Source organism: Schistocerca piceifrons, chromosome 4 (genome assembly GCF_021461385.2).
Source record: "Schistocerca piceifrons isolate TAMUIC-IGC-003096 chromosome 4, iqSchPice1.1, whole genome shotgun sequence".
In the NCBI taxonomy this organism is placed as follows: Eukaryota; Metazoa; Arthropoda; class Insecta; order Orthoptera; family Acrididae; genus Schistocerca; species Schistocerca piceifrons.
In genome coordinates this window covers 758,070,586-758,083,077 of record NC_060141.1, presented here as the reverse complement: position 1 = coordinate 758,083,077, position 12,492 = coordinate 758,070,586, and the positions used below count along the sequence as shown (strand labels likewise).

At 37.5% G+C, this 12,492-nt stretch overlaps 1 protein-coding gene across 1 annotated transcript in view; it reads right to left on the bottom strand.

Moving 5' to 3' along the window:
• Positions 1-11,753, bottom strand: part of LOC124796271 (nibrin) — a 163,207-nt gene extending 151,454 nt beyond the window's left edge. The window contains exons 1-2 of the mRNA XM_047260384.1: positions 11,576-11,753; positions 11,366-11,499 (exon numbers count right to left, since the gene is read on the bottom strand). Coding sequence (XP_047116340.1) covers positions 11,366-11,499; positions 11,576-11,600 — 159 coding nt within the window. The 5' untranslated portion in view covers positions 11,601-11,753. The remainder of the gene's footprint in view (positions 1-11,365; positions 11,500-11,575) is intronic.
• Positions 11,754-12,492: the final 739 nt, after the last annotated feature.

Genomic DNA, 12,492 nt, shown 5'->3' with positions numbered 1-12,492 from the left:
TTATATTTTATTTAACTTCACAAAATAATTCATTAAGTCATAAGATTATACATACAAGATATATGACAAAAGTAATGATACTGACAACAATGCGAGCAATCTGGCAACACTATGTTGTTTTGATTGTATACACTGATGTGCTCATCATCCGTCCCAGATGCGCAGTACAAGTGTCACCTCCGTACAGTCCTCATGTGATTTTTGAGAGTGTCATCAGTGAAGTTGTATGTTACGAAAATGGAATAATGGCAATGTTATGCCATCAAGTTTTGCGTTAAACTTGGGGAATCCATGAGCGTGACCTTTGAAAAGTTGGAACAGGCCTATGGAGAACATTCTTTATCAAGAGCACAAGTTTTTCGCTGGCACAAATCATTTTTGGTACCCTAAGAACACATTGAAGATGAATCTTGTTCAGGGAGACCTTCAACTTCAAAAACCAACAAAAATATCGAATGTGTGCATGCTCTCATGCTATCAGACTGACATTTAACACTAAGGATGGTGGGTGACCTGTTCAACTTAAACACTTTCGCAGTACATCAAATTTTGACTGAAGTTTTGCACGTGCAAAAGGTTTGTCCTGCAAAACCTAACAACTGAGCTGAAGAACAATCAAAGAAATGTGTGCGCTGATCTTCTTCAGAGGATTTCCAACGACCATAAATGGTTAGGTCATGTGATCACAGGGGATGAATCCTGGATTTCTGAGTATGGTCCTGGGACAAAGCAGCAAAGTGAAGAGTGGCATACTGACTGAAAAAAGCTTCATTGAGCAAGTCAAAGATCAAAACAATGCTGATTTGCTTTTTTGACAGTAGGGACATCATGAGAAAAAGAATTTGTCCCTCCAGAATAAAAGTCAAACAAGTGATTTACAAAGATGTCCTTCAAAGACTCAGGAAAAGGGTGAATCAAGCGGGGCTGTACATTGCATACAAGTAGATGCTGCATCGAGACAATGCCTCATGTCACACAGCCACTTCAATCATGGAATTTTTTACCTCAAGAGGCAAATCTGGCAATAATATTTTATAATTTTTGCATAAGTCGCAAGAAAAGAAGGAGGTCAACAGTGATTTTATAATTTGCACACAAAACTCTTTGGAAATTATCAATCTCTGTAGTTCTTACTAAACAAGTTCCTGATTAATATTTATGTGATGCTACAGGTAGTGATGTTGGATGCTGGATGTCTTAAGACATCTGGGTTCACATCAGGACTCTGCGCAGGCCAATCCCTTTCAGGAATCTTATTATCCACAAACCATTGTCTCACAGATGCTTCTTTGCAACAGGGTGCACTGTCATAATGATACAATCAATCTTCATATTTGAACTGCTCTTCTGCTGTAAACAGTGCACAATGCTGTATAATGTTACTGTATCAGTGTTTTCTTAAGTGCAATAAGGGGACTACACCCTAACCATGAAAAACACCTTCATATTACAATGTCACTTCCTCCATGCTTCTCTGTTGGCACTACACATGATGGCACGTAACGTCCTCCACGTACTCATTACACACATCACTTCCATCAGATTGACACAGGGTACAGCATGATTCGTTGTTCCAATACCACTCATTTCCAGCCATCCACTGTCTGCTGGAATCACTCTTTACCTCAATCATTGCTTAGCACTGTCTATAGAAATGTGTTTCTTATGACGAGCTGGTCGACCACTGTATGCGATCTTTTTAACTCCCTACACACAGTCTTTGTGCTAGCTGGACTGCTGGTAGCATCTTGGAATTCATGAATGAATTCTTCTGCTAATTTCACATGATTTTTCACAATCACTCTCGACAATGACAATCCCTGTTAGCAAATGCATGCAGTCTGCCTACATTTGGCTTTGGTTTAACTGTGGTTGTTCTTTCATGTTCCCGCCTCACAAATACAGTACCAAGAGTTGACTCGGGCAGCTTTGGAAGGGTTGAAACGTCCCTGATGGATTTGTAACCCGTGTGACATCCAATGACTAGTCCACCTTTGAAGTCACTGAACTCTCCTAACTGATAGAATCTGGTGTTACTGTTTCTCTGCTGACAACAGAATACTCACTGCATCCTTTTGTACTAACAAGTCTGCTGCTCATAAAATCTAGTGGTCGATTCTGCATTACATACGCGTGTCCAGATACTTTCGATCACATAGTGTATAGTGGGGCAATTATATGGTAGTAATGTTCCAGACCAAGGGAGTGTCAAATTCAGATGTGATAAGGTATTTTAATAATGGTAAAGTATTGGGGGTGATGGAGTAATGGATTTAAGATGAATATAGCGTTGAAGAGAAGCAGGGTCCCGGTTTAATGGAGGTATATAAGGTACTGAAATGAGTTACTGTGACAAATAAAGTTTTGCAAGAGCAATAGCAGTTTCTTGAAGGAAGTTAATGAGATAATGGCTGACATTGGGAATACACATTGGGGAACTATTGAGTCAGAATGCACTGGGGTAACTGAGCAATGGAAAATGCACTGAGGGGATGTTAAAATCAATCCATGTTAGTGGAGATATAGGTTTGAATTAAGGCTAAGCTATGCTTGCACAGTATACAGAAGCCTTGTGAGATAGGAAACTAAAGATGGAGCAAACATGTAAATCAGTTTCACATGCAACAGCAGAAAATGACAACATGATGATGATAGTGCCACGAATAAAGGTGGTGAAAGCCTCATGGAGTGACTGAAAAGGATCTGTGAATAAGTTGTTGGAAAAAATGTGATAGGAGGATGTAAGGAATGAAAGGAAGTGGGTCAAAAGTGTTCAGAGTGAAAGAAGATATATGTAATCACCCTATCCAACGCAGAAGAAAATAGATTGGAAGGTTATTTGCATTTTATATTGTGCCACACTTAATGGAAAGAGATTACTGTGAGAAATGAATATCAGTTAAAAGAAGACACAAGAGAAGTGAAAACTTCAAACAAGAAATATAAAGTACTATATACGGGGGAGATTAATTTCATGTATATAAGTGAAACAGCAATCTTGTTTCAAGTGATTAGTTATCTAATGAGATGACTGTAGCAGGTTTTATTGTATAAAAGTGGCAGCTGTCTAATGCAAAGGCAATTTGGAGCATTATTAGGCATGAAATGAACAAACTTAGTGTGGCATATTATATTCAACACTCTGAAAAATGCAGTAGCTAGACAAATAATATTAAATTTGAATCATTAGCTACTAAATTCAATAATGTCTCCCTAACAGAAGTTGAAAACAAAAATGACCCATCAAAGGGATGGATGAACTTGCCTTGCATACTCCATCCCCCAGGCTAGTTTTCAAATCATCTGGTACACAGATCACAAAAATCATTAGGACACTGGAAAACAGTAATAATTCTCGCTACAATGGTATTTCAATAGAATTACTAAAATCTTGTGCTGATTTGATAGTAGTACCCAATTGAGGTACCTCGGTAACCAATCGATGAATTGTAGAGTATTACCTGAAAGAATGAAGTATGTAGTAATAACACCCATTTACAAAAGTGGAGATAAATATCTGATCTCTAATCAAAGTCATGTCTTTCTTCTTCCTGTGTTCTAAGAGTTCAAAGCTGAATACTGACCCATCTTTCTGAAACAATCTTTTAACAACGTTTTGGTTTGGCTTCCATACAGTCTTATCGACCGAGAAAGCGATATGTGATCTCACTAACTTTGCCCTGTAGAAATGAACATACATAATTATTGTAATCTATTGGAATTTTTCTGGGATTTTGTAATGACATTCGATTGTGTGGATCATAAAATTCTGGTTGGGAAATTAAAATGACATGCTGTGAAAGCCATTCTTCTTGAATGGATAAACTCATATCTTATCAAGAGAAACTAGATGGTCACATTAAGTAATGCTAAAACATAAGTGAGACTATACAAGACTCGATGCTTGGTCTGCTACTGTTGTCAAACTACATACATGATTTCCCATGGACATCAGGACAGTGCTGAAAAACTGTGATGTTTGCTGTTTACATTAGTATTCTGATAAAAGGGCTCAAACACAACAACACCAGACACAGTCAGTAGAATAATCAAACAGGGTTACAACTGGTTCACAGCAAACAGGTTAATTTCTTATCTTACAAAGACTCATATTATACAACTAGCAGCCTGCCCCAGCTTCGCCTGGATAGCACCAAGTATCTATGGCCAGATGACTTGTTTATAATATGTAGTGAAAAGCAAGATAATACGTGACACTCTTGATCTGAGTTACACTGTGCCTTTCTGGTGTATTCAGAAAGACTCACTATTTACTGGGCATTTTTATATGTAACCAAAATGAAATCAACATGTAATGAGCAAGCATTCAAATCAAAAAGCAAAATCAATAGATATGTTTTTCCTAGTGAAGAATATACATAAAAATCAGAAGAAGCAAAGCAATGTCATTAAGTTTTTAATACACAAAGTGAAATCAGCTAGCCCAGTAAAGTCACTGTTAGTTTGAATCCATAAAGGTAAGGTTCTGTCAGCCGATGTAAACTTCTGAATATACATCTGTCACTTAGTTAGAAAAGATAAAAGAACTACCTATTAGTTCTTTGGTATACTACACTGTGATGATCATGTCACTGAGGTAAACATCCGAACTACTAAGCTGAGCAGAAGATTTTACATAAAATTATACATATATGTGTTTTCTCTGTGATTATTTTGATGAAATAAAGCCTGTAACAGGTGTAGTCAACTGTTTTTACCTACTGACCACTTTTGTATCTCTGTTAGTAGTAAAATTTTGTACCCACCCATTAGCTCTATCAAAATGGTGACTTACAAAGTAGGAAAGTAATCTTATGTTACAAAATTTATGAAGTAAGATATAAGTTGTTATATCTTTCAGAGTTGCCACAAGTTTTCCCAAGTGAAATTCCGTGATTTCCAGACAAGTTTTGAGATCTCAAGGGTAAGTAAATACATAAGTTGACAAAAACATGTAAGGACTTCTGTATTTCTCCCCCAATTTGAGTAAAACTTTTAAGTACTAACATCAGCATTTTTTGTAATGAACTGTTTTTATATGGAGAAAGCAAGTCAAAAGGCATGTCTGTTTCATTAAGACCACTGTTGTTATTTTATTTCAATAAAACAAAACACTTTTGGTGACAAAAATAAGCATTTCAATGGAGTTGCAAGAAATTTAAAATACCTACACTGATTTCAGAAATAACCTCAGAAAAAATAGGTCTCTTGAAAGGGCTATAGGTGATTGCCAATAAAATGTTGGTTCTACTATGTTTGTTATTGTCAGTTACTAGTCACTGTGTTATGTCTATTATTTTATAGGTATAGTGTGATTTTTCTTTTGAGAAATATATGAGTAATAGTGACTGCCACACTACTTTTCTTCTTATCATCCACACTTTCTAACATATAAATTATTATCAAAGTGCCAGAATGTGCTAGATAAATGTTTATAAAACACTACACTTTACAATGTACTTGCAGTGAGACAGTCACAATTCCTGAAATCCATCACCCATGGCCTCTGGCCTGCTGAGAGCAGGATAAACCACAAAAATAAGCCGCATTATCCCACACGCAAACAGACCCGGCCTGCAGGCAGAGTGGTGAGACTAGATCCGAAGGGCAGGGTTTGCACATCAGTGGGAAATAATGGGCTTCAGATTGGCAGGCCCGATCTATTAGAGATACCCATAGAAATGGCCTGAGGTTTTGGGCTGTCATGGAAGTCCATTCGTGTGGCCAGCTATTCATGTGGCTTAGACACCATATTGATGAAATGAGACCGCAGTGATCAATCAATGCAACAGATAACTTTCGCAAATACTCTGAGAATCAATACTAAAGAGGATAAGTAGCAACTCACCATAAAATGATTACTGAGCTGCAGTCAGGCACATAGAAAAGACAATCAAACTCTCATGACAAAATTTTCAATCATAGCCTTTGTCAGAAAATGAGAGCATACACACATTCATACAGCCACTCAGACACAATCCATGCACACCTGATTGCTGTCTCCAGATGCTGCATCAACAATCGCTGAGAATCAGATCCAAACAAACCACTTTTCACGCCTCCTTGCCTCTCGTCAGCAGCTGCTAGGTTAGTGGCAAGAAGTGGTAGCAGCAATGACTACAAGCTGAGGGGAATGATAGGACAGGGAGAAGCACTAAGAATGAGGGAGTAGGGAAGCAGCTCACGTACTCAGCTGCACCCAGCCAAAAATGATGGACGACATCTCAGAAAACAAACCGTTTCATCTACTGAGACAAAGATGTGATTTTTCCAGTATTTTTTTTTTCAAATTTCCCTGGTTTCCCTGACTCGTTTGGAATTCCCTGATATTCCCTGATTTCCAGAAATTGTGACAATCCTGTCTTTAATCCCCAACTGCCTACTGCCCACCATGAAAGCTGGAAAACAAACTAATGGGTGGTAGGGACCAGGTTGACTGCCACAGGCCTGTATGTCACATCAAGCTATGTTCAAGTTACCTGTGAAAACCCCATGAAAATTAACCTAGTAGTTTTGGAGATTAACATGTTCAAACAAACAGATATGATAGTTTCACAGTTTTACTATTAGTATTGATTCAAAATGACTTACAGGTAACAGGAGAGATCAATGAGCAGAGCCTTTCTAGAAAGAGACTTTCTAAGCATCCAGATGGAAAATACACTGAGGGGACACCAGTACATGGATATGTTAATCAGAAGGCTCAGTTTTGCTTCAGTTTCTTGAACTGCAGAGAAGAACTCACATACTTTTGTTCAATACTGTCCTATGACTTTTCTGTTGGGACAATGATTCCAATGGCAAAAAAATGTTTGTTACAGAAGCATAGAGTAAGAATATTGTGTAAAGTTGGTAACCACACATCTTACAGAAGTCTCTTCATGGGCCAGTACATATACTCACTAATCATATTTGTGGTTAATGACAAGCGAATTTAGGATGAACTGCGCAATTTGCGATCACAATGCTAGAAGTAAAAGTAATTTGCATACAGACAATGTATCTCTATCTATGGTTTAGAATGGATCTTTATATTCTGGCACATAAGCCAATAACAGGTTACCAACAGATATATGCCAGATAATAGAATATACCCAAATATTTAAAAAAAAAAAAGTAGAAGAATACATCAGCCTCTCCTTTTGCAATTTACAGGAATATTTTGGACTGGAATGTAAACTCTTAATGTGTATACTAAACAGATCTTGATTTAGCCAATATCTAGACAGCTGATAGTAGTCCAAGTAAAATTACACAAACACTTTCTTTTAGTATTGGGTAAAAGAATAAGAGGTGAAGCAAGTGGTTCGTTTCCATTTTTCTTCTGATATTTAGAAACATACATGGAGCAATTAATAATAGCAATCAAAAACTTTCTGTTTAAGGGAACTGCTGCAATATAAAGTGACTCTGATGCAGGTATATAAGCACCAACATGAAGGCATGGGATTAGTGTGGCATTTGTGTCTTTCGGTCACGCATGTGGTAAATGTCAAAACATGAACTATGGCGATGTTATTACCAAATGTGCCAAGACAGGACCAATGTGCTGTTATTCTTTTTTTGGCTGCCAACAAACAAACATGGGTACATATCCATCGGAGAATGAGGGATGTGTATGGAATAGCATGTCTGTTGACAAGCACTACTGTGGAGTGGTATGGCAAGTTCTGTGCTGGTTGTGATTCAACAATAGATGCCATATCACAAATTCTGTAATGTAGAAGTTATGCTAACTGCAATAGGAGACACTCGAGTCCTGATCTGTTCCCATGTGATTATCACACCTTTTGCCCCTTCAAAAAGACCTTGGAAGGTCAGCAAGTCCTGTCAGACAAAAATGTCAGCAGGCTGTCATGGATTCCTTCATGCAGTAGGGCATGGTGTTTTACCAAACAGGTACCTTCAACCTGGTGTGCTGGTGGGATGATTGCCTCCGTACTCACAGTAATTTTGGCTGTCAGGCATGCAGACTCTGCTCTGTATGGCCTTTGGAAGGAAACTTTTTGATCGCCTCTTATACAAGAAGTTTCCAGAGTTATCAGTATGATATATTAGCATTAGGTTTTTTGGTAATTTATTGTTAGTATAAGTTAATTAAGTTGCCTGCAGTCACTGATTCTGCCTATTAACATACAAACTGACTTATCCCACACTCTTGGAGATCCTTTTTCAGATTGAGACTTCCTGAATGTGATAATGGAACAGGTCCATATGTTGAATTTTAAAAGGATTATGAAAGCAAATGACATTTGTTCCCTGTATGGAAATATTTAAGACAGACATGATGGACTGATAAACAGTTATATAATGAAATAGTATGAAATTTACAATATGCTTATATAGATAAATGTTCATGCATGGAAAGCAGTAATAGAACTGCTTTACTGATTTTTATTTCACCTACCAATGAGAAAGAACAATTACAATGTTTATTTGAATTTCCACACATTTTTGTCATTTCTCTTGTTTCCTTTGTAAAATATGTTTTCATTAAGTACATGCAACTCCTGACACAAAAATATCACCAACAATATTGTCTCACAATTATGATTGATCTGTATGTAGATTTTGGTTCACAGAAAATATTGTATACAGTTACACATTTATTTTGCTCTGTTTTTGTAGGAATTTTCTAAAAACTTATAACTGTAGGAAAATATCTCATATATCTGTTTTTGTAACTTCGATATTCTTATTTTCAGTAACATTTTGATAAGTTGCAGACTACTCAGTCTTTTTTATAGTGTTTTATGCGAAGGCAAACATTTGCTTCATATTCATATGCCCAAGTAATGATAAGGGGTGAAATGCATGAAGTTAGAAAGATGCTCATTGACGCATATGTTAAATGTTATCCCAAATGACTCTGAGGTAAATATGATGTGAAAATTGGTAAAGGATGATAATATGAGTTGACAATAAAAAACAACACAGGCTTTCATTTGTGGGTAACTGACACTTAACTGCAAGAAACATGGGTGCACTAAATTTTGTGTGATTTACAATGGGAACTGCATGGTGCATCTGTAGAATGAGACTGCATGCCCCATGGACAAATGGGGAAAATTAGGGCTTCCCTCTAGACAATGTCAACCTGCAGCAAGCTCTCTCACCAGCCATTGCCCTAGCCAGACCTGCTGGATGGGTACTGAGGGTGTTCTTTTGTATAGAGGATCAGAGATAACAGAACAAAAGAGCTTGACAAATTAATGAGTCAGCAACACACAAATAATTTTATGGGCGATATAAAGAACATGACTTGGGCAATCAACTGTGTGCTCAAGCACAGAGCAAAAGTGTGCTGAACACTACAAGAGAGATCTTTCTAGTGTAGGACACTTCCTAGGAAATGAAAAACTACTGTCAGCAGTAATACACTTCTTCCTTTTCAGAAGGAAAACTGTTTCCCCTCACTGACATTACACTACTGGACTATCCTAGTCCATATTACATATGTGTGCTATACTGACCTGCAGACTATAAAACACAATCAGTTTTACATTTAATGGCTGGCTGTGTTACAAGGGTACATCAAGTGCAGTTTAGTATGCACAAGAACAGGGGCAGCACATTCATGTACTGTTTTGCTAGTAACAGATATGATCATTCAACATGCCTCTGATGAAACAGAGGGACTGTAGCTGAAAATTCACCATTGGAGGATGCAGTAGCATTCTACTTACAAAGCAAAAGTAACTGTTCAAATTAAAGTCTCCATGTCAGAGAGAAAAAAGAAACACTGTCTCAGCTGGGCCCATGGTTCAAATCACGTGCAAAATTGTGCATAAATCGATTCATTGCAAGTGAAACACATGGAAGTCTTTATTGAAAAGTATTCTGGACACAGGCATCATGCTGTAGTACCAAGATAAGACACTGAAGGGCTTGAAACATAGCTTCAACTGGATACTGCAATCTCCACGATTCTCACCAATTTAGTGACAGACATCATGCTATCCTGTCTGCATCTCAGGCAACACAAAATACTCTTAATGATGAATAGAGTGAACAATTTACAAGGGCGAGGCTTGTTCAGGATCAAAATCGGAATACAGGGGAGTCTGCTTCCTGTGTCAATCTTATTTTAAGCCTTAATATCTCCCACATGCAACAAATAAATCTGATTTCAGAAACTATTACATACAAGTTAATCTCTATGTCAGCAGTTCTTGGATACATTTGTTTCAAAACTATATTGTGCCACATCCAACACTGTTCACATAACATTGAAACCTGAGGTGTATTCCAAGTTTTATGGATCCACAATTATTCAGATAATGTTAAAGGTTGCAGTTAAAGCTGAACTAGGGTGTTTTAACTGCACGTGGAATTATTTGACAAATCAGTTATAACCAATCTGTCATCATGATGGACATAATTATCAAGCGAATTGGTGCATCATGGATTTGTGGATATTACAAGACCACAGTGAACACAGTATTCCAGATCAATACGTATCTTGTATATTAACCTGAAAATGTTACTGTCAATTCATTAGGAAGACAATTTTTATCCAAAAACTGATGATAGTTACATACTGCGGACCCTTCACATTTTCCAATAAGGCACTACCGATCAATTTATTACCAGAATCAAAAGCCTGATATTTTTAATATGGATGTAAGGTGCATTCCTCACTGCTTAGCGCATATTTGCTGCAACTTTACTGAACAGGAAATTAGAGTGGGGGAATAAAAATGAATAATTGCAGAATACTGTTAAATGTTCCCATCATTAGCAGCCATTCCATCAGAAGTATACTCCAATGATCTGATAAAATAATACTGGTCCATCACTTATTTTAAAGGTTTAATTCTATGATGGAGAGAGACGCACACACTACATGACTGTAACGTACAGCAAATTATCCGATCAACAATGCACATTATTTACAAAAATATTTTCCAGCTCTGCATTTTACATTTTCAGTTTCACAAACTTTAATTCCAGTTCCAATTGTAACTACTCAGAAATTCTCATATTCCGGGAAGAGATGGGCAACATATTACTACCGCCCACATATATCTCGCGTAATGATCACAACGAAAAGATCCGAGAAATTAGAGCAAATACGGAGACTTACAAGCAGTCGTTCTTCCCACGCACAATTCGTGAATGGAACAGGGAAGGGGGGATCAGATAGTGGTACAATAAGTACCCTCCGCCACACACCGTAAGGTGGCTCGCGGAGTATAGATGTAGATGTAGATGACCGATGATTTTACTGTACTTTAAAATATACTATATACCAAAGGTCGTGGAAAAATTCTGGGGAACTGGAGATTGTAACAAACAAGTAAACAAAAAAGAAAAGCAAAAACAAGTTCAGCTGTAGATAGATATCAATCTGAATAACACACACCCAATTCTCACTCTTGTGTTCCACATCTAGTATCGCGTGTTTCCTGCTTATAGACTGATCTTCCCGTAGCAACAAATCTGTGTCCTTTCGTCCGACGGTATGTTGTCTCCCAGTCAATAAATAATACCTGTCACCTGAAAGAAAAATATAGTTTGCTGATGCTGTTGAAAGTCTGCTAAAATCTGAAAGGTTGACTACTAATAGAGTTACCTTTCGAATTACTGAGGATCCACATTTTTCACAAACGGAACACAATATTACAAGCTATATATTTAGGACAGTCACTACAGTCATACTTGTAAGCATGTGCCACTAATAAAACAATTGCTAACCAATCTTGTTATGCATTATAAACATCAACACGCGCACAATATTCAAAACAACAACAAACATTACATCTTTGGTTTACACAGATATTATAACTATTGCGAAACAAACGACATCCTACAGATAATTGTTCAGTCGGTCCACATTCAAAGATTTGTTTGTTCATATTTCTGTGCATATATTCGTGCGTCCTTACGACACAGTTTGAATCTAGTGCCGAGCAGCCATCCGTCGTTCAATTCATACTTGCCGCCACGTTAAGTCAAATCAAAACATTCCACACTGTATTTCAAATGGCGGCATTCACACACACCGTCAACGTCAAGTTACGTCACATCAAGAGTAAAAGCCGTCGGCACACGGAACGATTGTTAAGGTGGCGCTCTACGAGTTCTGTGATCGCGGTTCCCCTGTTTCTCGTCACATGAAGCACAAAATAAGTTCTGCGATATTTCGGTCACGTGCCGCGTTCAGTAGAACCGGTAGAAAACAAGAACACTCCCTACGTCACAGGCAGAAATAAAGACGCCATACCGTACTGTATTTGTTGTGTTCATGAGAAGCCCATATTCGATGGGCTTTATATCATACTTTACACTCTGTGAATATATGTTGTTTCTAAGCTCCACCCCGTTGATTATCTAGAGTAACGAATCGTCATTGGCACGATTTGTTGTAACAGAATGACGAGAAACGTCACATTGGTGGTTAAATGATTTTTGTATTTATTTATTTTCGCATTATAACTCGCTTACACTGTGAGTAAGCCGATTTAAGGCAACAATCCATTTAACAGTCAT